Source organism: Salvelinus namaycush, chromosome 8, assembly GCF_016432855.1.
Source record: "Salvelinus namaycush isolate Seneca chromosome 8, SaNama_1.0, whole genome shotgun sequence".
Taxonomy (NCBI): Eukaryota; Metazoa; Chordata; class Actinopteri; order Salmoniformes; family Salmonidae; genus Salvelinus; species Salvelinus namaycush.
Window position 1 is genome coordinate 8,265,301 of NC_052314.1, and position 27,757 is coordinate 8,293,057.

The window sequence follows — 27,757 nt, forward strand, 5'->3', positions numbered from 1 at the left end:
GGGGAGAAAGACTGGTTTCAGTGAACACTTTATTGTCCTTCAATTTGTCAAATACAGTGTTGTATTTATGACAATTCCAGTCACATGTCTTTCCCTCAGAACTTTTGGCCAATTGAACATAGCTAAAAATGTTGACATCCCTGCATAAAACACTCAATAACAATCTCATAAAAATAAATTGTTTAAAAAATACAAAATGCTTTACATCCCCACAATGGCCTGCCTTCACATGGTAATGGCTATTGTAAGACGCTCCAAACGTTACTTGAACAGTCAGATGTTTAGTTCATGGTAAATGGAACAACAAGCCTTGCATCAATTGTGGAGTCCATCAAAGAACATTCCTGAACTTAAACTGGTCACTTGCATGAAGTTGTTCCTGTGATTCTGCTACAAGCCTGGATAGACAAATATATTGTAAAAGCTAACCCATTACAGTAAAGTAAATGGCCTATCAACAGTGTATTTCATGTATTCAGTCCACTAAGAATATTATTCATCAAGCCGAAAACAGTCATGATAGCCACAACAGATAGCATTACATATTCAAACATCGTGCACATGTTGATTTTGTTTCTCCCCACCAGACGCGTTCATGACACACAGATTAAAATACCAAAATTCTATTTTAGCACCTGACTACGCCCGCGTGCAGTTTGGATGAACTGATTGAATAACATGCATACATTTTGCAATGCTCGTGCACGGAACTTGGCAGGTCTAGTCAGCATACTACACTCCTTAGAACAGGACACGCAACAGAAATGTAAAAGTTAGGGAAATCTCAATGGCAGTACAGTATGGTAAATGTGCATGGACATTCTAGACTTGTGATGTAATTCGCTGTATGAGCGACTGTACTAGCATGGCCGAGTGAGGCAGTTGAGGACGTTTTGAAGTTTCTTGGTCACAGAGGGGTCTATGTGAACTCTTAGACCCTGTCCTAACCAAAGAGAGGCTGTGTTTACACAGGCGGCACAATTTAGATTTTCTTGCCACTCATTTGTCTTTTGATTAATCAGATCAGCTCTGAAAAAGATAAGAAAATAAATCAGAATTGGGCTGCCTGTGTAAACACAGCCTCAGAGACCCAGACATTGAGCTGCTGTTAATTGACTTGGCAAGCAGTGCTGTGACCAGGGTACAGGACAGTATTGAGACTCAGGCCCCTACTCCAGGGGCCATCCCTCCTGCTGGAACACCAGCTCCACAGCCTCCTTCACATCCTGCACCATGAAGGATGGCTGGGTCAGGTTGGGGTCAAAGCGGAAGTCCCTGTGACCGTGGAAGATCCGATGCTCTGTAACCGTATGCCTGGGGTCAGGGGGCAGTTCCTGCTGGTCCCGGCTGTACACCCCCGTACACACCAGGATGGAGCTGCACCCCACAGGGAGGGGCTCCTCGCCCCCGTACGCCCCTGTAACCCCTCCCATCTCGGCACAGGTCATTTCGTGGGGGTCCTCCAGGGGTTGGCTCTGAGGCTCCCCCCCTCCGAGCTGCATCAGGGCCCGGGTGCGGTGGCAGGACTGTAGGTAGCGGTTGTAGAGGTTGGCGCCGTAGATGTCTGCCATGGGGTTGTCACTGAGGGAGAGACGGAGTAAAGGCAGAGTGTTAAGGGGGCTTGAGTTAGTCAAGATGGAATACACAGATTGAAACAGTATCTATGCCGGGCGGGCAGGCAGTCACCCGATGGCGTAAACAGTATGTAACCCAGGCAGGCAGTCTCACCCGATGGCGTAGAGTCTCTCCACAGGTTCAGTCCAGCCCAGACTCTCAGCCTGCTGTCTGATGAGCAGCTCAGCATAGTTATAGGTCACCACACTGGGCTTTCCGATCAGAGCATCATACTTCAGCTCACAGCCAGTCACCTTCTTATACAGACTCTCCAGACACACCAGAAACATACCGTGACCAAACCTAGCAAACAGGGATATTTACAACACACATGTTCTGTTGTTTACAACAATTTGGCTACAAGACCTAAATTGCCTTGATGGTATTCTCTGAGTGGAAGTGCGTGTGTTCCCACCTGGGGTTCTTGGCCTCAGCTACCCACATCAGGTCCATGTTACAGGCCAGCACTGGAATGTGAGGATACTGCAGTGTTGTCAGGGCATTCCCAGGCTTCCCATTGGTTAAGAGCACGTCCATTATTAGCTGGAGGTTGGTCTCCCATCTGACTGGCTCACCAAACAGAATGATGGCTAAAAAAAACAATGTTTTAGACAGTCAGTCAAAAATCAATCTTCCGTAAGTTTCAAAATATTTGTTTTATTTGTATATATTACCTTCTATCGGGGGTAACTCTTTACTTGGTGGAACCTGTAAGATAATTCAACACTGTAAACATGCTGGAGATACGAATGGTAAATGCATAAGAATTAATGCGTCACAAACGTCTAATTTAGCTCTCCATTCTCCTCTTTCATACCATTATTAGTTTGTTCCTGCTGAACACAACCCAAGTCACGTTCTTTCTCCTCCAACTAAATCCTCACCATGTCTTTGGGTCTTCTGTTGTGATCCACCATGTCCTGAAGCGGATAGGCATCCCTCAGCATGTCTATGGTCACAACATTCTGAAATCCCAGACTGTTGTTGGATAGATTAAGGTCAAACTCAAAATAACAGAACATTAAACAGAGCAAGACAATGCAACACATTCATAAAGGGAGAGCAGCACGACAATGAGAATTTAAAAAGGTTTCCTGCCATTTAAGGGACAATCTGCACTTAATACTTTTAAATTATTAGACTTTTAAATTAATGATATACCCATTGATTCTTGAATAATATAACTTATAAATGCCTCATGAGCTTTTTTCAACTCTCTTACCCTATGAGAACCCAAAATAGAGGCTTGTTTTACTCCACTGTTTGTAAACTTTGCAATTGTAAACAAACACTAAAGCCTCAAAACATGGCTTAAACTATAATTTATCATCATGGTCAGTCCTTGCATCAAAAACTATGTCTATGAATTTGAGAGTGGTTACAATTCTCCAGCCCCATCCCTCAGCTGTTTACTGCAACAATGGGGGGCTTTGTAATTGTTTAAACTGCAGATTTCCCCTTTCACTGTCCTACTGTTTGCCAAACAGTTCAAGCCAAAATCTATACAAAGACCTCATATTTCTTGGGTTACTGAATGGCTCAGGAAAACAAATGTGTGCTTAGTTTGCTCAATAGATGTCTTCTGTTGTATTACAGTCTGCCCATCAGTTTTGATCTCAGTGTATAGTTGACATAGTTGGCTGTGAAAGGATATCCTTTGAGGACAATAGAGAATTAATCTATATATAGTATATTGCTATTCACCACTTTTAAATTACTAAAATGTTGTGTATATCCCTAGACATCTCACAGTCGTCGTCCCAATTATCACTGCTGCTCTGTTACATAGGTAATCTATCTCTCTTCAAATATCATGGAAAGAGTCACCCCTATGATCACTGCTCTGCCTGGAGATTAGTAAGGATACTTGTGAGCCACTTCCAGCACTGGGCCCTGGCCTGACACCAGCACACACATGTTGTGATACTGACTGAACATACGCAAAGGACTGTGGGACAGCATCACCTGGTCTGGAGACACCTGCGGTGGAAAACACAAGCAAAACAATCAGTAAAGCACAGAACCAGTTAGTGCAGGATTGTTGCGTGCAACATGACCCAGATGTTAGTGGAGGATTGTTGGGTGCAACATGACAATATACCCCAGATGTTAGTGGAGGAGTGTTGGGTGCAACATGACAATATAACCCAGATGTTAGTGGAGGATTGTTGGGTGCAACATGACAATATAACCCAGATGTTAGTGGAGGAGTGTTGGGTGCAATATGACAATATAACCCAGATGTTAGTGGAGGATTGTTGGGTGCAACATGACAATATAACCCAGATGTTAGTGGAGGAGTGTTGGGTGCAATATGACAATATAACCCAGATGTTAGTGGAGGATTGTTGGGTGCAACATGACAATATAACCCAGATGTTAGTGGAGGAGTGTTGGGTGCAATATGACAATATAACCCAGATGTTAGTGGAGGATTGTTGGGTGCAACATGACCCAGATGTTAGTGGAGGATTGTTGGGTGCAACATGACAATATACCCCAGATGTTAGTGGAGGAGTGTTGGGTGCAACATGACAATATAACCCAGATGTTAGTGGAGGATTGTTGGGTGCAACATGACAATATAACCCAGATGTTAGTGGAGGAGTGTTGGGTGCAATATGACAATATAACCCAGATGTTAGTCCAGGATTGTTGGTTACAATATGACCAAAATCCATCGCTGACCTCCACCTCCAGAAGGTGAGACATGTCAGTATGACCCAGATTTTAGTGCAGGATTGTTTGGTGCTATATGACAATATGACGCATCTCTCACCTCCACTTCCAGCAGGTGAGACAGTTGTTCAGCTTTGGTCTGCCTCATAGAGTTCCCTGCGTTGGTCACAAACACCACAGGCACTTTGTACTTCCCCTTCCTGTCCACCAAGCTCCTAAAGATCTGTTTGGCTGCAGGGATGGGTGTGCGGCCCCGCACTAGCACCCCATCGATGTCGAAGAGGAGCCCGAACAAGTTGTGGCCCTGTGGAGACAGATGAATGGTGTGTGACGTGCAGCCTTTCTTCAGTGGACTTTGAGACGATGGTTTATGGTAATGGTCTTGCATCCTTGTATGTGTATAGGCCTTAGGCCTACATGCTGGACCGGACCACCCTCATTTTCTTTATGGTAGGCCTTTAAAGTGGGTTAGTAGTGGGATTAGTCTGCAGTGATACAGCGACCAACGTAACAGTTAAACAACTCAACAGCAATGTCCTGAACTGGTCCCCTTCTGTAGAAGGGTTGTCCAAGCCAAGGACAGGACAGGTAAAGACAGACTGCATCCTAGTGGTGTGTTTACATGCACTATTTTATGTCCCTGTCAACCAGCTCTTTCAAGTTAAAGCCGGTTGGGAGGGTATTTTAGGACACAGGCTTGGCAGGGACTGTGACTAATTAATTACAGCTAAGTGTAAAGGTGTCACATGGGAAACTGTCTAGCTAATCTTGCCAACTCGGGTGAAAATATTCAGTCAATGGCATTTGCATGGTAAACTACTATCAAAGTCACCAGATTGGAAAACTGTGCGTTTGAAACGGAGATTTGTAGCTAGCTATCTGGAATGTGAAGTGACCACACATTGAATCAAAGTTTGATTTCGGTAATTAGTTTGCTAGCTAACTATAAACGAGCCAGAATCAACAATGAAACATTCGACTTACATTACTGGAACTCTGTGATGAGATATGAAGTAGTTTGCCTGCTCCTGCGTGACTTGATTTCAGGAGTCGCCAACCAAATTTCAAAACGTTACATCTTTGCAGTAACTCTGCCATTTCCTCTAACGTTAGCTAGCAAGCTTAAGCTAGCTAAAACAATCACTACAGACAAAAAACACAACAGCATTAACGTTACACACTACCAAGGACTAACTAGCTATAGGAACAACATAGCTAGCTATATCATACACGACAATAGAAAGTGAAAAGTGTGCCATCTCTAAACTTGATAGCAAGCTGCCATATGAATAACAGATGGCCACGCTTTGGCTAGCTTGCTTTCCGTCAGTGTCAACCCATACCGCGCTTGCGCACATCTCAATTTTATGGAAGTGACGATTTCTACATCGAATTGAGCCAATGGACTTTCTTTCCTAAAATAAAGTTTCGATTTAGAGATTTTGATTGCGGTCTGTTTCTGTTCAGAGGAAACATCAAACATGTTTAATGTATCTAGATGTCCTAATTGTGCATTTGACGTGTAAACATGCATTGTCAATCTAGTTATTACAATAAATTATAAAATACATCTTTATTGATCAAAATGAAACACACACTCGGTCTTTCATAGCAACACACAATAGATAAATCAGTAGTGGAAAACAAGTTTGTCTAGAATGAACTTTTATGTGCACATTGTTCATCTTGTCCTGTTTGTATTTAATTACTGTATCAATGTAATAGGAAATGTAAGACATGTCATACACACCCAGGTCTCCTTGGCCTAAAACCTAAACATAATTTTTTTCTAAATCGTGAGACATTTTAGATATGCAGCACATGTGCCTCTCATATCAGGTGTCAGAAGAAAAAAATCACACTTAGCATGTCTAAGGGGGAATACAGGATCATGATGAGTCGGGAGTCCTAAGTTAAATTGTCCAACAACAATGCTAAATTATTCAGTTTCAAAACATTTCCTGTTGCGTGGGCAACTGAACAGTACCCTGGTCCCCAGTGTGCTTTTAAAATCTCAGCTGTATCGGAGGTCGTTCTCCAGGCCGTAGATCTTGGCCTTCAGGGTCTTCAGCTCCCCCTGGACCTTCTTGGTCCGAGCGTTGGTCTGACGCACTTCGTGTAGGATGGCCAGGTCCTGATTCGGGCCCACGTTCAGGGTGACCTGAAACACACAGATACCATACCCACACATGAGCCTGCACATAGAAGCTAAGTAAACATACAACAGCTAACACACCTCGGTACACAACATTCACCTGCTACTCACCTTGAAAAGCTGTTTCTCCACATCTTTGAGTTTCTGCCGGAGGTGTTTGATGTCGGTCTTGAAGCCCTCCACCTCCATAGCCCTCCTCTTCTCCAGGGCCTCGTACCGCTGGGTCGTCATCTGAAGACGCTTCGCCATCTTGTCTGACCGATCCTACACACAAAGATGAGCAAAACACAGTGGAGTAAACACCCACACACACCACAATGTATAACACAAACAATAATTTAGCAAAATATACATGGCGTAGTCAGAATTATTCATATCCTGTAAGGATTCGTGGCTACGCACCTTGAAAATCTCCCTGCCCATGTCCCCCTCCTCTCTGATCTGAGCCAGGTCTGTCTCCAGGGTAACACACTGCTCCCTGTACATCTCAGCCAGGCGGTGGGCCTGCTTCAGCTCTTCCTGCACTGTCTGGGGCCACAGGAAATAGCAGGACACAACAACACAACAGGAAATCCATTTTTAGAATAAGGCTGTAACATAACAAAATGTGGAAAAAGTCAAGGGGTCTGAATAATTTCCAAAGGCACTGTATATACACAGTGCATTCGAAAAGTATCTAGACCCCTTCCAATTTTCCACATTTTGTTACGTTACAGCCTTATTCTAAAATGGATGAAATAAAAGCAATCAATCTACACACAATACCTCATAATAACAAAGTGAAAACAGGTTATACATTTTTGCAAATGTATTACAAATAAAAAAACAAAAAGCTTTACATAAGTATTCAGACCCTTTGCTATGAGACTCGAAACTGAGATCAGCTGCATCCTGTTTCCATTGATCATCCTTGAGATGTTTCTACAACTTGATTAGAGTCCATCTGTGGTAAATTCAATTGATTGGACATGATTTGGAAAGGCACACACCTGTCTATATAAGGTCCCATAGTTGACAGTGCATGGCAGTTCAAACACCAAGCCATAAGGTCGAAGGAATTATCCGTAGAGCTCAGACAGGATTGTGATGAGGCAAAGATCTGAGGAAGGGTACCAAAACATTGATACAGCATTGAAGGTCCCCAAGAACACAGTGGCCTCCATCATTCTTAAATGGAAGAAGTTTGGAACCACCAAGACTCTTCCTAGCTCTGGATGCCTGGCCAAACTGAGCAATCGGGGGAGAAGGACCTTGGTTAGGGAGGTGACCAAGAACTCGATGGTCACTCTGACAGAGGCTCTGTAGGCTATGGGCTCTCAAACCCTGTTCCAGGAATCTTGTTACACTAGGCTCTGGGCTCTCCAACCCTGTTCCAGGAGTCATAGGCCTATAGGCTAGGCTATTTTAGTTGTAATATAAACCTTATCAAAACATATAGGCCCATGGGCTAGGCTTCATGATGCAGGCGACTATGATATGAAAAAGTCACAAAATGCATGCTGTTTCTTGCCTTTGACTGCACACGTTGGGCATCATTAACAAGTGATAATATTCTCCCCCGTCAGACTATTCTAAATGTAATGTTGTCTTTACATATACTAAATCATGTGTGTGACATTAGTTTTGATATAGAATGGGCTATTATCGTCATCTGATTGAAGGGAGCTTTTCGCGCGATTCATTTTCATGCCAGCCAGGTAGGTAGGCTACTCCGGTTGTAAAGCAAAGCAATGTGCTTAATATTTGGAAAGTTCAGAAATAAATATAGTAGGCCTATAGAAATCTGATGGGGTCTTCCTCTTTTTAATAGAGGCCATCAAATCGGTTCTCACACGCAATTACATAGCCTATAGAAATGTTGTGCAACATGGGCTTATAAGAACACTTATTTCATTCCATGCATCAACCAGCTACGAGGAGCTGGCTCTCGGTGCGCAACAGGTGATCCTATTCCGCTCAAACTCATGAAGTGTTTGATTTGATTTTCGACTGCATTTGCATTGATGTCAGAGTGATTAGAGAGACAATAGAGCCCTGAGTACCAGGCCATTAGCAAGTTTGGTAGGCTACTAATGACCATCAGCGGCATCAGAGCACCGTTTTGGAGAAGCCTAGTTACCGTGACTCAACGTTCAGGTGGAATTTGACTGCGATCATGAATCGTGACTGCCGTGTGGCAGAAATATGGTCACCGTAACAGCCCTATCACAAAATAAAAAACGTAAGAGACACACTCCTTTATTTGAGGTGTTGGATGGGACATGACCCCAATGATGTAAGATCTCTGATCTGAAGCATGTGTACCACTACCCACCCTGAGCTCCTCCCTGTGGACGTGCTGTGTGTCAGGCTGGGGCTGGGTTAGAAGCAGAGCCATGCTGCTGCCATGTCCTCTGGATCCTGGTACCGGCTGCTCCCTCCCGTGACCATCACTGGCTTTCCTCAGACGGTCCTGGGTTGAGTCTAGCTCTCGCAGCAGCCGGTCCTTCTCCACCATCCAGCCCTTCTCGTGGGCCCGCGTCTCAAACTTCAGCTGTAGGAAGTCCCTGGTGCTCTCGTACAGCAGGTTCTGGGTTCGGTCCAGCCTGGGAGGGAGAGTAGAGAGGGACAAGGAGCGGGACAGAGAGGAAGGGAGAGAACATGTATTCAGGATAGTGGTATGTGAACTAGGATCGGCATTTTAAATTGTTTGACTGTTGGGAGTACTCCGATGATTTTTACTCAGGCCCGCATTGGGGAAAAAACATGCGCATTTATCTATATCCCAACAACGCCTAATTTAACATAACCTTTACAGGATAACAAATCCAAATTGCCCCATATACAGTGAGTATGCCAAAAATAAAGAACACATTCCTAATATTGTGTTGCACCCCCTCTTTTTCCCTCAGAACAGCCTCAATTTGTTGGGGCAGGACTCTACAAGATGTCAAAAGCATCCACAGGGATGCTGGCCCATGTTGACTCCAATGCTTCACACAGAATCGAACCCGGGTCTGTAGTGACGCCTCTAGCACTGCGATGCAGAGCCTTAGACAGCTGCGCCTCTCGGGAAGCCCAGTACAGGTGTTCTTATAGATTTGTATATTCAGTGTATATTCATTCAATATAAAAAAACAAGTGCCATTTAAGATTAATTTATTGAAACTGTAATATCAACCAGTTACATTATATTATGGAACACAAACTTCAAAAAGGCAGTAACCTCAGCAGTGACACTTTCTTGTAGCAGACAAGACACTAATTTCCTGAGCCCTTATCACAGTCAAGACAACTATTTTATACAAAAAAACCGATGTAATAAAGTGCCTTCGGAAAGTATTCAGACCCCTTGACTTTTTCTATATTTTTTTAGGTTACAGTCTTATTCTAAATTTGATTACATCGTTTTTTCCCCCTTCATCAACCTACACACAATATCCCATAATGACAAAGCAAAAACAGGTTTTTTGAAATGTTTACAAATTTGTACCATTTGGGGGGGGGGGGATATTACATAAGTATTCAGACGCTTTACTCAGTACTTTGTTGAAGCACCTTTGGCAGCGATTACAGCCTCGAGTCTTCTTGGGTATGACACTACAAGCTTGGCACACCTGTATTTGGGGAGTTTCTCCCCAAATCCTCTCAAGGTTGGATGGGGACACACAGCTATTTTCAGGTCTCTCCAGAGATGTTCGATCGGGTTCAAGTCCGGGCTCTGGCTGGGCCACTCAAGGACATTCAGAGACTTGTCCCAAAGCCACTCTTGCGTTGTCTTGGCTGTATGCTTAGGGTTGTTGTCCTGTTGGAAGGTGAACCTTCACTTCAGTCTAAGGTACTGAGCGGTCTGGAGCAGGTTGCTCTGTTCATATTTCCCTCAATTCTGACTAGTCTCCCAGTCCCTGCAGCTGAAAAACATCCCCACAGCATGATGCTGCCACCTCCATGCTTCACCGTAGGGATGGTGCCTGCCAGGTTTCCGCCAGACGTGACACTTGGCATTCAGGCAAAATAGTTCAATCTCGGTTTCATCAGACCAGAGAATCTTGTTTCTCATGGTCTGAGAGTCTTTAGGTGCTTTTTGGGCGGGCTTTCATGTGCCTTTAACTGAGGAGTGGCTTCCATCTGGCCACTCTACAATAAAGGCCTAATTGGTGGAGTGCTGCAGAGATGGTTGTCCTTCTGTAAGTTTCTCCCAAGACGCTTCAAAGCCTCTTAATGGCCAATACATAGCATCACCACCAGGGTTTATATACATCATTGAAACAGTCAAAACAGTTACTCTCAAAGAGTGATCATTTGAAACGGGGCTCAATTTGACGAGTTCAAAGTTCAGGGTTATAAACCAAAACATGTCTTATTTTCAATATACAGACGTTCAATTTAGTTTATTCTGCCTGTTCTTTGGAATTGTACAAATGGATTAACAATTCCACATTGAACACTGCATGGGGATGAATTACAGCCACAACATCCGTTTGGTGAGTAGGCCTAAGCTTAATGATTCTGATGAAAATATGCTTGTTCTAGTTTTACCATCTATGTTCAGGGGGATTATAGCCTGGGCTAACCAATTCTAAATGGCAGTAGCACTTCGGAAAGTAGCCTAAGCAGAAAAGACAGGACGCAATTATTTCAGTGCTCGTTGTTGGAACACATATTTCCCTACTTCAGTCAGTCAACCAGCCCATTTTTTATTTGTTACATTTTACAGTGCCTTCAGAAACTATTCATATCCCTCGACTTATTCCACTTTGTTGTTACACCCTGAATTAAAAATGGATTAGATACATTTTCCTCCCATCTACACACAATAAAAATACCCCATGATGACAAAGTGAAAACATGTTTTAAAAATACAGAAATATCTAATTTAAATTTGCTAACATTTAAAAAAAAAACATATGTTCACTGTCAATATGGGGTATTGTGTGTAGATGGGTGAGAAAATTGATTTAATCTATTTTGAATTCAGGCTTTAACAACAAAATGTGGAATAAGTCGAGCTACGAATACTTTCTGAAACCACTGTATTTCTGTACACCTAACGGGCGCTTGTGTACGCACTCAGCATGTGTGTGTAGAGGAATGGGTCAGAACACAATTGATTGAGTGAGACAGAGGGGAAAGGGAATTTAGGGAGAAGAACTACGTGATGATTGGCTTGGTTTATTTTTTGTTGTGCCCCGCAAATGCACATGAACAAATGGAACACTAAAATCAAAGCAAATTAAAGTTGTCTTCAAGTCCTAATTTTGATCTCTGGTTGATGAGAGTTTTGACGTCAGTTGGAGTACTCATGTCCATCCCTGATGTGAAGCCACTCTGACAGTGAGAGTAGTGATGCAGTCCTGGCCTCTAGTCGAGACATCTCTCTCTATACATAATTTGGTGGTACAGTATGTGGGGTGGAGGAATATGAAATGTAGTAGTGATATGAAGAGTGCAGTAGAGTATAGTAGGTAGTTTGCATACTTGTCAGTGAGTACGGTGATGCGGTCCTGGTCTCTCTGGTGCTGGACCTGTCCCTCCTCCACGTGGATCCTCCTGTCCTCCAGCAGAGACTCCACCTGCTCTTTGGACAAACGAGTCTGCTCCTCCATCTGAGCCTGCAGTGCCTCCACCTGCACATTACACCAGTTCAATAGTGTTCAAGGAGCTAAATGAGTTGCTTTGAGTGTGTGTGTCGTACTACCTGTAGTAGTAAGGTCTGGTTGTCTCTTCTGTACTGCTCTGGGCTTCCTCCATTCACCACTCCCTCTGATCTGGATGTCCGGCTTCCCTCTGCTCACAGACAGAAACAAGGCTAAGTGGCACAGTCAGGGAAATATTGCACTCCCAAGACAGATTATTCCACATTTCCGTAAACTGATTAGCGCTAAGAGCCCACTGTAATCCTACTTACTAAATTAGATTTTAGTAGCTCCCCTCCTTAGGCTTAGGTTTATCTTACATAGGGAAGATCTTTATCTTACATAGGGAAGAACTCTTAGGTAGAGAAAATTGTTATGAGATGAAAAAAAAAATCAAATGCAGGGCCAGCCCTGGTCTTTTGGGGCCTTAGGCAACATTTTGTTGGGAGGCCCCCTCACACATTTTTGCCATGGGACGGAGAGAAGATTTTGCTATTTTATAAAAAATGTTATGGTATTCTACTCTTTCTGCATTGGTCAGAGAGAAAATGTGCAGTTTTACAGCTAATTTCCTGCAATTCTACACATTGTGCCATGACTTATACCATGTTGATATGATATCTGAGTGAAGAGTGAATAACAAAATCAAATGGGGACCCCCTGGAGGTCAGGGCCCCTGGGCACGTACCCTGGATGCCCGGTCTGTAATTCAACCATGATTACTAGAAGTTTAGATAGCTGGCTAGACTAACTTACCAATCTAAAACATTTTAGTTGACATGGACTAATTGAGTGATTGTCAGTGACTGACATGAGAGAAAAGCTGCTGATGCACAACCACATTTTGAAATTGCACCTTGTGTATCCTACTATTCTAACACTCAACAGTAAGTTGAGACCCCGATGGTCGCCTATGTCGCTTATGCCTGGGGTCGGCCCTGATCAAATGCTATCGTGAATGATTTTACTTATAAACCTTCTGCAATATCTCAAACCAACAGATACATCTAAATATGTATACCCCTAAAATATAATGATCAAATCACGAAAACAGAGAATTTTCTTCAACCTTTTGCAGATCCAGTTCTTGACTTTGCCATCTTCCGATGATCCAGAATTCTGGGCTCTAGTTCCTTCTGGGCTATGCTAACCTACAGCACCGTAGACAGACAGGCAATTGTCATGTAAGTCGCCAACTAGATATAGATCCCTTTCCGAAATCATGTAATGTCAAATAAGACAATGGAGTAGAATTAAGTTTCCTGAAGTGGAACTGTGACACCTGACCTTGTGTGGAGGGTCACGGTGGAAGTAGGTGATCTCCCCAGTGTCTGGCCCCACCAGGGCTAACAGGTGCTGGATTTTCTTCCTGTCCTCCAGCTCTCTGAACACAAAGACAATAGAAAACCTGTATTTTTCATGTAAAGCTGGAAATGTTAATAGCAATTGTAAAGTGTAATTGTGAATCAAATGAGGGCTCACCTGATCTTGAGTCTGTCATTCTCTGCGTACAGACGCAGCGCCTGTTCCCTCTCCTGGAAGAGGTACACCTGCATGTCACTCAAAGCCTTCTGCAGCTCAGATATCTCCCCTTCGCGCTGTCGCACCTCCCACTGCAGCTTGTGCTGGGAGGGCAGGGAGAGACAGGGGGATTAGCACACACCCATCAGTTGCTCTGTCTGCATGGGTGCACCCCCCGCACCCACTCACACACACCCACACCCACACACACACAGTTCACCTGGTCCTCTGTGGTGCCTCTGTACTTCTCCAGCATCTGCATCAGGTCATCGTGTTCTCCATCAAACTGGGCGATCTTCCCCCTGTAGAACTCCAACAGCTCTCTGGAGGGGCGCAGGTAGGCCAGGCGCTCAGTGATGGGGGGCAGGGGAGAGTCCTCCACCCCAAGGGTGCGGTCTGTCTGCCTGGAAGGGAAGACAACCCAGAAGGGAGGAAATTATCCCACTAAGCTAACAAAGATAAAACCAATCTAGGAACAATTCCTTAGTCAGATTAAAGTAGGAGCCGTAGGGAGATTAGACACAATAATGAGATTAGACACAATAGATGTGGTCACTACAATTCTGTAATCTGATAGAGGAAACAATTAAACAACACAATAGGTAGCCTTTACTTACCGGTCTTTTGTTGGAGGTGACTCCAACATGTTGACCTGCAACACATTTATTGTTCAATTTGAGACACAGTTAAATGATTGTTATGATATGTGTGAAAGCCTGGGAGGTTTTAGGTAGGGCATCCCGAGTGGCGCAGCGGTCTAAGGCACTACATCTCAGCGCAAGAGGCGTCACTGCAGTCCCTGGTTATAATCCAGGCTGCATCGTGATTGGGAGTCCCATAGGGCAGCGTACAATTGTCCCAGCATTGTCCGGGTTTGGCCGTAATTGTAAATAAGACTTTGTTCTTAACTTACTTGCCTAGTGAAATAAAGGTTCAAAAAAACAATTTAAAAAGTATAACGTTAGCAGTTATCTGTTGTTGTGACTTGTGCCATGATACTGGGTGTTCGCCCACATGACTTCTCGAAACAATGTAATTCCCAAATTGAGAATGGCCGCTCTCCTTCCCGTCGTTGCTAAGCGCCTGTGTGGAAAAGAACGCGGGGAGTTTGAAACTGCTAACGTAACTGTAGCTGGCTACCACCACTGGTCCCACTTGGTTACCTAGCTAGGTGGCGATCTGTGTCTATTCACTGTATTTATGAAATATAATAGCTTGCTAGTTCGTTCTAACAAAGTGAGTTGCCAGCTAGAACAACGGTGCACTCACTTCATAAACAAGTCTCAAATTAGCTTGCGTAAGATAGCTAACACAGATGGATAACAGTACAAAAGGTTTGCGTGCCATATCCGATGGCAATATTTCAACAATGATTCTAAATCTGTATTAAATATTGACATTCGTTTTCCCGTACCTTTCACTGTTTCATGAAACTTCAAACTGTCTGCCTCTTTAGATCCCGGAAGTTTACAAAGTCTTTCTTCGGAGAAAAAAAAAGTGCAATGAGATTCGAGTAGCGATGCTTTACCGCCACCTACTGTTCTTTGAAGTGAATTGAAACACGGTGTGACCGGCTGGACTTCTGCACCAGCTTCCGCACTGTTTTACGGTAGCCTACATAAGGAAATAGTGATATATAAGCCTAACAAAGTTTTTTCTTTGTCATAGACAATTAAGCCTGAAACGTAATTGCCACAGGCACTAGTTTATCATATGTTACAATAACCTAACTCTACAGTAGCAGTAGAGGACGTGGCATAAGGCTATGAATTATTTGCCCCTGGACAAGACACTGATATAAGGCCAGTTTTGTATTCATTACCCTATCAATTGAGGTTATGATTTGGGGAGTGTACGCTGATCCTAGACCTGAGCATCTGTTACCCAGTGCTATTCTCGAAATAGGGCTCCTGGTGTCACTCATCTACTACCCAGCGTTCATTGTCGGTAGCGCCACTTTTGGTAGGGAACTGTCGCACGCAGGACGATTGAACGCTAGTTGGTAGCATCGTTTTTTTGTCGAAAATGGAACGAAAAGTAGCTCGAGAATTTAGGCACAAGGTAATAACTTAATAATGAAATATTTGCATAATGTGTTAAGTAAAGCAATTGCTGTTTCATTTCTCTTTGGCTGTTATCACGGTATGATGTACTCTGAACCCTGTTGGGGTAACGCTTTTACACAGTTGCCTTTACATTTAATATGTCTTGATAGGTATTGAGAAGTAATTAGTATCGGACTAACATATGTTTTGTCTTCGATTTTTATTGCATTGTTTCATCCTTTATTTCACAATTGAGAAAATAGACTGTTTGTGTGTTATACAACTTCATTATCTGTAAGATTTAAACGTTGTTCCCTCATATGTAAGGATATTTAATTTCATATATTCCTTTTTAACACTATGTGTGTATGTGCTATACAGTAACATACATTTAGATTGTCCGAAGAGTCTGTACAGGTAAGCTAGGCTAAAGTATATCATGATGACAAAAATATGTGTGTTGGCGTTCTTGATTGGTTAGTTGTTGTGCACGGTGTGTATTGCAGAAAGTTCTGGGTTTTCCAACATATTTTTTGTTTGTTGGTCATTCTTGATCCAACACGTACAGTTAAAGTCGGAAGTTTACATACACTTAGGTTGGAGTCATTAACCTGTTTTTCAACCACTCCACAAATTTCTTGTTAACAAACTATAGTTTTAGCAAGTCGGTAAGGACACCTACTTTGTCTATGAAGTAATTTTTCCAACAATTGTTCATAGACAGATTATTTCACTTATAATTCACTGTATCACAATTCCAGTGGTTTAGAAGTTAACATACACTAAGTTGACTGTGCCTTTAAACAGCTTGGAAAATTCCAGGAAATTATGTCATGGCTTTAGAAGCTACTGATTGACATCATTTGAGTCAATTGGAGGTGTAGCTGTGGATGTATTTCAAGGCCTGCCTTCAAGCTCAGTGCCTCTTTGCTTGACATCATGGGAAAATCAAAAGAAATCAGCCAAGACCTCCACCTCCAAAATTGTAGACCTCCACAAGTCTGATTCATCATTGGGAGCAATTTCCAAATGCCTGAAGGTACCATGTGCATCTGTACAAACAATAGTGAGCAAGTATAAACACCATGGGACCACGCAGCCGTCATACCGCTCAGGAAGGAAAGGCGTTCTGTCTCCTAGAGATGAACGTACTTTGGTGCGAAAAGTGCAACTCAATCCCAGAACAACAGCAAAAGACCTTGTGAAGATGCTGGAGGAAACAGGTACAAAAGTGTCTACATCCACAGTAAAACAAGTCCTATATTGACATAACCTAAAAGGCCGCTCAGCAAGGAAGAAGCCACTGCTCCAAAACCGCCACAAAAAAAGCCAGACTACGGTTTGCAACTGCACATGGGGACAAAGATTGTACTTTTGAGAAATGTCCTCTGGTCTGATGAAACAAAAATAGAACTGTTTGGCCATAATGACCATCATTATGTTTGGAGGAAAAAGTGGGATGCTTGCAAGCCAAAGAACACCATCCCAACCGTGAAGCACGGGGGTGGCAACATCATGTTGTGGGGGTGCTTTGCTGCAGGAGGGACTGGTGCACTTCACAAAATAGATGGCATCATGAGGGAGGAAAATTATGTGGATATATTGAAGCAACATCTCACAACATCAGTCAGGAAGTTAAAGCTTGGTCGCAAATGGGTCTTCCAAATGGACAATGACCCCAAGCATACTTCCAAAGTTGTGGCTTAAGGACAACAAAGTCAAGGTATTGGAGTGACCATCACAAAGCCCTGACCTCAATCCCATAGAAAAATTGTGGGCAGAACTGAAAAAGCGTGTGCGAGCAAGGAGGCCTACAAACCTGATTCAGTTACACCAGCTCTGTCAGGAGGAATGGGCCAAAATTCACCCAACTTATTGTGGGAAGCTTGTGGAAGGCTACCTGAAATGTTTGACCCAAGTTAAACAATTTAAAGGCAATCCTACAAAATACTAATTGAGTGTATGTAAACTTCTGACCCACTGGGAATGTGATGAAAGAAATAAAAGCTGAAATAAATCATTCTCTCAACTATTATTTCACATTCTTAAAATAAAGTGGTGATCCTAACTGACCTAAGACAGAGACATTTTAATAGGATCAAATGTCAGGAATTGTGAAAAACTGAGTTTAAATGTATTTGGCTAAGGTGTATGTAAACTTCTGACTTCAACTGTATATACCAGTGATGCAATGAAATTAAACGAAATGCAGAAGTCCAGCCAGTCACACAGTGTTGCAATTCACTACAAAGAACAGTAGGTGGGCTCCCGAGTGAAGCAGCGGTCTTGGGCACTGCATCTCAGTGCTAGAGGCGTCACTACAGACCCTGGTTCGATCCTGGGCTGTATCACAATCGGCCGTGATTGGGAGTCCCATAGGGCGGCGCACAATTGGCCCAGCGTCGTTGGTTAGGGTTTGGCCGGGGTAGGCCGTCGTTGTAAATAAGAGTTTGTTCTTGACTGACTAGCCTAGTTAAATAAATATATAAAAATTCATTGTAGGCATACAATTGTTCATTTCCCAAATGCAGGTTAATAATGTCAAAACAGAAACGGTGTAAAGGGAACGTGATACATTTGGGTGTTTTCAGTCCTCTGTAATGTGGATCCTGAGCTATCTGGCCTCAATGTTGTAGGTTGTCACTGGGTCGCTCCCCTTTTGATCATTTAGAGAGTGTCAGGGATGTTCAGCCATGCAGAAAGGAAGGGACAATTTACAGCAGAATTTAGAGACGGAGAGAGCAGGTAGGCAGGCAGGCATGAGCAGCAAAGACTCATTTTATTTGTCTTTTAGAGGGGAATATAGGCTAATGTTGGATTGAAGTGGGCCCTTTAATCTCTATTATTGCTGATTTGACATTAATGTGTGTTGTATTCACCCCTGGGCTTTGTTGGATGTTTGAGAAAAGGGAGTTTAAATGTTTAGAGAGCACAAGAGAACTTCAGTTATAACATAAGCTGTGTGTTGGTCCATGTTCCCAAACTACCCAGTGGTCTGTGGGTGGTGCTTTATGATCGGCTTCATCAGTTTATGGGGCCAAAGTCTGCACATAGTCACATTGCTTACCCTGTCTCTCAATGTCGAGTCAGAGAGCTTTACGACACTATAAACACACCGGCATACACCCATCAACCTTTGCATGTTTGTGCTTTTGTGCGGTAATGTGTATCTAGGTGTGTGTGCTTGATTGTGTGGATGTGTTTAACTATGCTTGTGGGGACCAGAAGTCCCCACAAGAATAGTAAACAAACAAACATTTGACATTTTGTTAGTCCCCACAAGGTCAAATGCTATTTCTAGGGGGTTTAGGGTTAGGCTAGAGTTTCTTTTAGTTTTGGGGTTAGGAGCCAGGGTTAGGTTTAGGTTTAGGGTTAAGGTTAGGCTTTAGGGTTAAGGTTGGGGTTAGGGAAAATAAGATTTTGAATGGGACTGAATTTTGTGTCCCCACAAGGTTAGCTGTACTGTGTGTCTCTCTCTCTGTGTGTGTGTGTGTGTGAGAGAGAGACTTTTTTTGTATGGTGGAGGACCTCTTGTCTCAGGGTTGTACTGTAAGGTTATACTGCTCACCTCACTATTCCAAACCTCCCTCCAACCTCCCCCCTCCGTCTCACTCCCTCTCCCCAGTCCGGTGGCATAAGAGTCCTAGTGAGGGCCGGTCACTTCACAGGAGAAAGGATCTAGAAAGAGGGAAAGCTACCTGGCCTTCGGCCACCAGCATCAACAATAGATGCTAATGCTTTTATAGGCACACAAACACAGCAAACATATACACGGGCACACACACACACACACTGAGGCACTCACACATAGACAATCTTCCTTAATGAAGGATATGGGCTACATTAATGACTGACCCAAGCGCTTCCTCAAAACCTTTCTGCAGCAGTTCAGTCGTTACAAGGTAAGAAACACACACACACACACACACACCTAGGGCTAGAGTGCATGTACCCTGTCATGGTGAAAGGACCACAGCTGAGAGGGATATGTCAGTAAGAGTCTGCAGCTTTCCCCGACTGTGGCAGCTGCTATCTTGTCTGTGATAGAGGATGATGAAGATGTCTGTGTTGTCTAGGTGGAGCTGCTCATTGACAATGAGGCAGAAAAGGATTACCTGTACGATGTCCTGCGGATGTACCACCAGTGAGTATCTCTGTCTGACTTTCACATTAGTTTAGTGCTAAATTATTGACTAGTAATTTTCAGGACAAACAATTTTCGCCACAGTTTTTCAATTTTCTTCCCTTAACTGATTTCAGTTTGCTGATCCTTTATTTGGGGAAGTGTATTGTTAGTAGTGTTATCTGCCAGTACTAGATACATTAATTGTTAGTAGTAGTTGTTGTTAGTAGTGTACTCTGCCAGTACTAGATAAATACATTGTTAGTAGTTAGTAGTAGTTGTTGTTAGTGGTGTACTCTGCCAGTACTAGATACATTAATTGTTAGTAGTAGTAGTTGTTAGTAGTGTACTCTGCCAGTACTAGATACATTCATTGTTAGTAGTTAGTAGTAGTTGTTGTTAGTGGTATACTCTGCCAGTACTAGATACATTAATAGTTAGTAGTAGTTGTTGTTAGTGGTGTACTCTGCCAGTACTAGATACATTAATTGTTAGTAGTTAGTAGTAGTTGTTGTTAGTAGTGTACTCTGCCAGTACTAGATAAATACATTGTTAGTAGTAGTTGTTGTTAGTAGTGTACTCTGCCAGTACTAGATAAATACATTGTTAGTAGTTAGTAGTAGTTGTTGTTAGTAGTGTACTCTGCCAGTACTAGATAAATACATTGTTAGTAGTTAGTAGTAGTAGTTGTTAGTAGTGTACTCTGCCAGTACTAGATACATTAATTGTTAGTAGTTAGTAGTAGTTGTTGTTAGTGGTGTACTCTGCCAGTACTAGATACATTAATTGTTAGTAGTAGTAGTTGTTAGTAGTGTACTCTGCCAGTACTAGATAAATTAATTGTTAGTAGTAGTTGTTAGTAGTGTACTCTGCCAGTACTAGATAAATTAATTGTTAGTAGTAGTTGTTAGTAAGTGTACTCTGCCAGTACTATATAAATTAATTGTTAGTAGTAGTTGTTAGTAGTGTACTCTGCCAGTACTAGATAAATACATTGTTAGTAGTTAGTAGTAGTTGTTGTTAGTGGTGTACTCTGCCAGTACTAGATAAATACATTGTTAGTAGTTAGTAGTAGTAGTTGGTGGTGTACTCTGCCAGTACTAGATAAATACATTGTTAGTAGTAGTAGTTGGTGGTGTACTCTGCCAGTACTAGATACATCACGATTCTTTTTTCTGTCACTTCTATATGAACTACCAACTGGTCCCGTGTGGCTCAGTTGGTAGAGCATGGCGCTTGTAACGCCAGGGTTGTGGGTTCGATTCCCACGGGGGACCAGTACAAAAAAAAGTATGAATGTATGTACTTGTAAGTCGCTCTGGATAAGAGCGTCTGCTAAATGACTTAAATGTAAAATGTAAGATGGAAAAGCAAACCTCAGCAAACCTCAAACCTCTGTTCTGTCCTAGTGGTTCTGTACGCAGCTTTGAGGGACTTTTTCCTCCTAGTCATGTATGTCAGAAATAAGAATGATGAAGGAAGGCGTTCAAAACCTCTCGCTCTCAAATTATTGTGTGTGCGTGCGTGTGTGCGTGTTGAGCTGACCTCTGACCCGCTGCTCTCTCCCTCAGATCCATGGAGTTGTCAGTGTTGGTGGGGGACCTGAAACTGGTCATCAACGAGCCCAGCCGCCTGCCGCTGTTTGATGCCATCCGGCCCCTCATTCCCCTCAAACACCAGGTGGAGTACGACCTGCACACCCCTAAGAGGTCACGGTGAGTGGAGGGGTCGCTGCCACCCACCAGGCTGGAGCTTTAACAGTCCATAGACTTTCAATAAGATGCCTTTGTCGTATACGTTCTAGTCACTCCAAGATAACGACAATGTACACAGAAACACAGAACTGATAACCCCTTCCTGTCATCTTCCATCTATCCCCTTCTTCCTCTCCCCCCTGTCTTTCTTCTCCTATATCCTCTTCCCCCTCCTGGTGGCGCAGTAAGCTAAAGGAGGTGCGTCTGGATCGTACTCATCCTGAGGGGCTGGGGCTGAGCGTAAGAGGGGGCCTGGAGTTTGGCTGTGGACTCTTCATCTCACAGATCGTCAAAGATGGACAGGCTGGAAACAGTGGCCTGCAGGTGTGTGTGTGTGTGTGTGTGTGTGTGTGTGTGTGTGTGTGTGTGTGTGTGTGTGTGTGTGTGTGTGTGTGTGTGTTTTCATGAGGTCATGAAAGGGACAGTCTTTTCATATGGTATGGTCAATATTTCCACTAGGTGGAGTAAAGAAACATTGATTAGTTTAGTTACCCTTTGAGAAGCAGATTCATAGACTGCACCACCTGACTCCGTTGAGAAATGTAAAACGTCTTTGTATTAGTCATTATGCAGTTCAAATGGGTATCTCTCCTTGCTGTTTTACATATAGTAATCAGGGTTGGGGTCAATTCCTTTGAAATTCCAGTTAATTCAGAAAGTGAACCAAATTCCAGTTCCACATTTTCCTAATTGAAAAAAGCATTGAAGAAAATTGGAATTGGCGTTTCAGTGTTGTTCCTGAATTGTATGGAATTTAAATGGAATTGACCCCAATCCTGCTAGAAATCGAATGCATCACCTATGCATGCATCAAATAAAACCAATCAGAGGAACAAATCGCTTTGATAAAAACATCAGTGAATTTTTGAAGTACCTTCCTGTCCTTCATGAAGTAATTTGCTCCTGACTGATTGAACCTGCTGTACTGTCTGGGGCGGCAGGTAGCCTAGTGGTTAGAGCGTTGGACTAATAACCGAAAGGTTGCAAGATTGAATCCCTGAGCTGACAAGGTAAAAATCTGTCATTTTGCCTCTGAACAAGGCAGTTAACCCACTGTTCCTAGGCCGTCATTGAAAATAAGAATGTGTTCTTAACTGACTTGCCTAGTTAAATAAAGATAAAATAACATACTGTAGTTATTCCCCTCAGTCAGCGCGACAGATGTCCCATACTTCCATTAGCTCAGTAACCAGTGACACAAATTGACACACCGCTACTGAGGTGACACAGCCATCCTGTCTGGCATCTGGAGAAAAAAACTATTCTGAGACATCCTTACCCAGTGAGCACAAGACTTGAAAATATGCAATTTCAATGTCCATTCAACATATTTTGCTCATAGGGTACCCAGTATGGAGGGCGGAGGGGTTGTTGTCAGACATCTGAAGAGAAGCAAACACACAATGCGAAACATAACACTCAGAGAAATGTAGCCACACACTCTGTCACAACCCATAAAAAATGATGGTCTTTGTAACGTCTGACCTCTGTGTGACCTCCAGATGGGAGATGAGATTGTACGCATCAATGGATACTCCATTTCTTCCTGTGTCCACGAGGAAGTCATCAACCTCATCAAGACCAAGAAGACCGTGTCGCTCAAAGTCAGGCGTAAGTTCACCCAACTCATTCAGGGCATATCCCAATAATGTACCTATCTTTACGTCATCTAAGTAATTAGACTTCATTTTCAATTTCTGTCTCTTTGCTTCTTTTCTCTGTGCAGAGGTTGGAATGATACCAGTGAAGAGGTAGGGCTGTTTCTCTCTTGGTTGGTGTTGTATTTGACAACTTTCTGTTTTAGCAAAGACGAGATGAGATGTGAGAGTAATAAAACAACAAACTATATATTCTGGATAAGGGGCATCCGGGGAGCATGTTTTATGAATTTCCTGTGTCAGGCGTCCCTCACAAAACAGGTTTTCAACCGACCTCAAGGTATCATCCTGGTTAAATAAAGGTTAAATATATACATAAATTATATAGAATTAGATTTCTGTTCTTCTCCAGTTCCACAGAGGAGCCTCTGAAGTGGCAGTTTGTGGACCAGTTTGTGTCTGAGTCTGGGGTGAGAATGAGATTCATATTCTTTTAGATGAAATATTCTCTCATATTCTTTATTCCTTTGGCCCTTCTTCATTCCCATTGTTGTAATTTAATAAACACTCTTATCCAGAACGACCTAAAAATAAATAGAGGGCAGAAAATAACATACTGTAATGCAACCAAACACATCATTTTCTATCTCTCTCTCTCTCAGAAGAAAAGCAGTGTGGCAGGCCTGGCGTCCATTGGAGGCAAGGAGATCAGGGAGAAGAAGGTGTTCCTGAGCTTGGTGGGCACCAAGGGCATGGGCATCAGCATCTCCAGTGGCCCCACACAGCAGCCTGGTATCTACGTCAGTAACGTCAAACCTGGCTCCCTCGCTGCTGAAGTAGGACTACAGGTAAGAGTTTGGCCCTGTTTAGCGTACTGTAAACCACTATGAAATGAACATCTAGAAATGTATCATGATGATCACCTGTGCATAATAAACTCATAGTGTTTTGTCAAGATCCATGAGAAATCTTACTGGCTAGGAATTGTTTTCTGAACCATGTCTGAGTGTTTACAGTGGGGCAAAAAAGTATTTAGTCAGCCACCAATTGTCCAAGTTCTCCCACTTAAAAAGATGAGAGAGGCCTGTAATTTTCATCATAGGTACATTTCAACTATGACAGACAAAATGAGAAAAAAAATCCAGAAAATCACATTGCAAATTATGGTGGAAAATAAGTATTTGGTCACCTACAAACAAGCAAGATTTCTGGCTCTCACAGACCTGTAACTTCTTCTTTAAGAGGCTCCTCTGTCCTCCACTCATTACCTGTATTAATGGCACCTGTTTGAACTTGTTATCAGTATAAAAGACACCTGTCCACAACCTCAAACAGTCACACTCCAAACTCCACTATGGCCAAGACCAAAGAGCTGTCAAAGGACACCAGAAACAAAATTGTAGACCTGCACCAGGCTGGGAAGACTGAATCTGCAATAGGTAAGCAGCTTGGTTTGAAGAAATCAACTGTGGGAGCAATTATTAGGAAATGGAAGACATACAAGACCACTGATAATCTCCCTCGATCTGGGGCTCCACGCAAGATCTCACCCCGTGTGGTCAAAATGATCACAAGAACGATGGGCAAAACTCCCAGAACCACACGGGGGGACCTAGTGAATGACCTGCAGAGAGCTGGGACCAAAGTAACAAAGCCTACCATCAGTAACACACTACGCCGCCAGGGACTCAAATCCTGCAGTGCCAGACGTGTCCCCCTGCTTAAGCCAGTACATGTCCAGGCCCGTCTGAAGTTTGCTAGAGAGCATTTAGATGATCCAGAAGAAGATTGGGAGAATGTCATATGGTCAGATGAAACCAAAATATAACTTTTTGGTAAAAACTCAACTCGTCGTGTTTGGAGGACAAAGAATGCTGAGTTGCATCCGAAGAACACCATGCCTACTGTGAAGCATGGGGGTGGAAACATCATGCTTTGGGGCTGTTTTTTTGCAAAGGGACCAGGACGACTGATCCGTGTAAAGGAAAGAATGAATGGGGCCATGTATCGTGAGATTTTGAGTGAAAACCTCTTTCCATCAGCAAGGGCATTGAAGATGAAACGTGGCTGGGTCTTTCAGCATGACAATGATCCCAAACACACCGCCCGGGCAACGAAGGAGAGGCTTCGTAAGTAGCATTTCAAGGTCCTGGAGTGGCCTAGCCAGTCTCCAGATCTCAACCCCATAGAAAATCTTTGGAGGGAGTTGAAAGTCCGTGTTGCCCAGCAACAGCCCCAAAACATCACTGCTCTAGAGGAGATCTGCATGGAGGAATGGGCCAAAATACCAGCAACAGTGTGTGAAAACCTTGTGAAGACTTACAGAAAGCGTTTGACCTCTGTCATTGCCAACAAAGGGTATATAACAAAGTATTGAGATAAACTTTTGTTATTGACCAAATACTTATTTTCCACCATAATTTGCAAATAAATTAATTACAAATCCTACAATGTGATTTTCTGGATTTTTTTTTCTCATTTTGTCTGTCATAGTTGAAGTGTACCTATGATGAAAATTACAGGCCTCTCTCATCTTTTTAAGTGGGAGAGCTTGCACAATTGGTGGCTGACTAAATACTTTTTTTGCCCCACTGTATGTGAGAAGATCTCATCTAGCTTAGTCCTAGTATGCCACAATGTCCCAATGTGAATTCCAATAAAGAGCTGAAATGTGTGTGTGTTGCTGCATGGTTGGTATTGCGAGTTGTATTGTGTTTTGTGTTGGTAGATTGGTGACCAGATCGTCGAGGTGAACAGGGTGGAATTCACTAATCTGGACCACAAAGAGGTAGGACACACAAAATGCAAACAAAGGTTTGATACCTCCAGAATACAGTTTTGCTTGGTAAATAATACATTTGCTTGGTAAATAATATACTTTTGTGTTTACTGCTTAGTAAAGTTTTTTCTGTATTGTGTCTGCAGGCTGTCAGAGTTCTGAAGAGCAGCAGGAGTCTAACCATCACAGTTCTTTCTGGTGCTGTAAGTACACCGTCAACTGCTACGAATAGTGCTTCCTTATAGGAATAGTCCACTCAAACTGTCTTTTGATATTTTTTTAATTAGTCCAATGTTGATACAGTCCCAAAAATGTTTTTATGTCAGCAGTTTTCAATATATAGCACTTTCAAGAAGCAAAGTGAAGAATGCGACATCATCATGAAGACGCAATTCCGCAACTTATCTGCAGCAGCATACCCCAAACAACTTACTACCCTTAACGACTTACTATACCCATAATGACTTACTATACCCATAACGACTTACTATACCCATAATGACTTAATATACCCCTAATGACTTACTACAGTACAGTTGTGGCCAAAAGTTTTGAGAATGACACAAATATGAATTTTCACAGTCTGCTGCCTCAGTTTGTATGATGGCAATTTGTATATACTCCAGAATGTTATGAAGAGTGATCAGATTAATTGCAAAGTCCCTCGTTGCCATGCAAAGGAACTGAATCCCCCAAAACATGTCCACTACATGTCAGCCCTGCCACAAAAGGACCAGCTGACATCATGTCAGTGATTCTCTCGTTAACACAGGTGTGAGTGTTGACGAGGCAAGGCTGGAGATCACTCTGTCATGCTGATTGAGTTCGAATAACAGACTGGAAGCTTCAAAAGGAGGGTGGTGCTTGGAATCATTGTTCTTCCTCTGTCAGCCATGGTTACCTGCAAGGAAACACGTGCCGTCATCATTTCTTTGCAGAAAAAGGGCTTCACAGGCAAGGATATTGCTGCCAGTAAGATTGCACCTAAATCAACCATTTATCGGATCATCAAGAACTTCAAAGAGAGCGGTTCAATTGTTGTGAAGTAGGCTTCAGGGAGCCCAAGAAAGTCCAGCAAGCGCCAGGACCGTCTCCTAAAGTTGATTCAGCTGCGGGATCGGGGCACCACCAGTACAGAACTTGCTCAGGAATGGCAGCAGGCAGGTGTGAGTGCATCTGCACGCACAGTGAGGCGAAGACTTTTGGAGGATGGCCTAGTGTCAAGAAGGGCAGCAAAGAAGCCACTTCTCTCCAGGAAAACATCAGGGACAGACTGATATTCTGCAAAAGGTACAGGGATTAGACTGCTGAGGACAGGGGTAAAGTCATTTTCTCTGATGAATCCCCTTTCCGATTGTTTGGGGCATCCAGAAAAAAGCTTGTCCGGAGAAGACAAGGTGAGCGCTACCATCAGACCTGTGTCATGCCAACAGTAAAGCATCCTAAGACCATTCATGTGTGGGGTTGCTTCTCAGCCAAGGGAGTGGGCTCACTCACAATTTTGCCTAAAAACACAGCCATGAATAAAGAATGGTACCAACACATCCTACGAGAGCAACTTCTCCCAACCATCCATGAACAGTTTGGCAACGAACAATACCTTTTCCAGCATGATGGAGCACCTTGCCATAAGGCAAAAGTGATAACTAAGTGGCTCGGGGAACAAAACATAGATATTTTGGGTCCATGGCCAGGAAACTCCCCAGACCTTAATCCCATTGAGAACTTGTGGTCAATCCTCAAAAGATGGGTGGACAAACAAAACCCACAAAGTCTGACAAACTCCAAGCATTGATTATGCAAGAATGGGCTGCCATCAGTCAGGATGTGGCCCAGAAGTTAATTGACAGCATGCCAGGGCGGATTGCAGAGGT

General features: G+C 43.1%; 3 protein-coding genes and 1 non-coding gene across 4 annotated transcripts in view; 2 read left to right on the plus strand and 2 right to left on the minus strand.

The window, feature by feature from the left end:
- Positions 1 to 12: 12 nt before the first annotated feature.
- On the minus strand, positions 13 to 5,619 carry hdhd5 (haloacid dehalogenase like hydrolase domain containing 5). Its single transcript, XM_038999221.1, has 8 exons — positions 5,278 to 5,619; positions 4,394 to 4,597; positions 3,482 to 3,594; positions 2,499 to 2,592; positions 2,289 to 2,322; positions 2,030 to 2,204; positions 1,729 to 1,917; positions 13 to 1,581 (listed from the first exon to the last, which is right to left on the minus strand). The coding sequence occupies exons 1-8, from the start codon at positions 5,389 to 5,391 to the stop codon at positions 1,170 to 1,172; spliced, it is 1,335 nt and encodes a 444-aa protein (XP_038855149.1). The 5' UTR covers positions 5,392 to 5,619; the 3' UTR covers positions 13 to 1,169.
- Positions 5,620 to 5,844: 225 nt separating this feature from the next.
- On the minus strand, positions 5,845 to 15,050 carry ccdc77 (coiled-coil domain containing 77). The gene is made up of 12 exons (XM_038999223.1): positions 14,999 to 15,050; positions 14,202 to 14,236; positions 13,805 to 13,988; positions 13,546 to 13,688; positions 13,351 to 13,447; positions 13,133 to 13,214; positions 12,126 to 12,214; positions 11,906 to 12,054; positions 8,763 to 9,033; positions 6,851 to 6,976; positions 6,560 to 6,712; positions 5,845 to 6,454 (listed from the first exon to the last, which is right to left on the minus strand). Exons 2-12 carry the CDS (start codon positions 14,228 to 14,230, stop codon positions 6,308 to 6,310), a joined length of 1,470 nt encoding a protein of 489 aa, XP_038855151.1. The 5' UTR covers positions 14,231 to 14,236; positions 14,999 to 15,050; the 3' UTR covers positions 5,845 to 6,307.
- A 499-nt stretch (positions 15,051 to 15,549) lies between these two features.
- LOC120051692 (harmonin-like) overlaps positions 15,550 to 27,757 on the plus strand; it is a 42,847-nt gene continuing 30,639 nt past the window's right edge. Inside the window, 10 exon segments of the mRNA XM_038998579.1 lie at positions 15,550 to 15,645; positions 19,706 to 19,773; positions 21,324 to 21,467; positions 21,692 to 21,830; positions 23,009 to 23,117; positions 23,233 to 23,257; positions 23,517 to 23,574; positions 23,770 to 23,952; positions 25,833 to 25,892; positions 26,030 to 26,086. Coding sequence (XP_038854507.1) covers positions 15,610 to 15,645; positions 19,706 to 19,773; positions 21,324 to 21,467; positions 21,692 to 21,830; positions 23,009 to 23,117; positions 23,233 to 23,257; positions 23,517 to 23,574; positions 23,770 to 23,952; positions 25,833 to 25,892; positions 26,030 to 26,086 — 879 coding nt within the window. The 5' untranslated portion in view covers positions 15,550 to 15,609.
- On the plus strand, positions 20,955 to 21,030 carry trnat-ugu. The gene has a single exon. It is a non-coding gene; the product is annotated as a tRNA-Thr (tRNA).

Bases quoted from the DNA above. Each gene is read 5' to 3' on its own strand.
- hdhd5 (XM_038999221.1), bottom strand. From the start codon at position 5,391: ATGGCAGAGTTACTGCAAAGATGTAACGTTTTGAAATTTGGTTGGCGA. The intron at 4,598-5,277 runs GTAAGTCGAATG...CTGTCTCCACAG, and splicing joins CATCACAGAGTTCCAGTAAT to GGCCACAACTTGTTCGGGCT. The intron at 3,595-4,393 runs GTGAGAGATGCG...TTTCCACCGCAG, and splicing joins CTCACCTGCTGGAAGTGGAG to GTGTCTCCAGACCAGGTGAT.
- ccdc77 (XM_038999223.1), bottom strand. From the start codon at position 14,230: ATGTTGGAGTCACCTCCAACAAAAGACCG. The intron at 6,977-8,762 runs GTGGGTAGTGGT...CTGTGGCCCCAG, and splicing joins TCCACAGGGAGGAGCTCAGG to ACAGTGCAGGAAGAGCTGAA. The intron at 6,455-6,559 runs GTGAGTAGCAGG...TGTGTGTTTCAG, and splicing joins TGGAGAAACAGCTTTTCAAG to GTCACCCTGAACGTGGGCCC.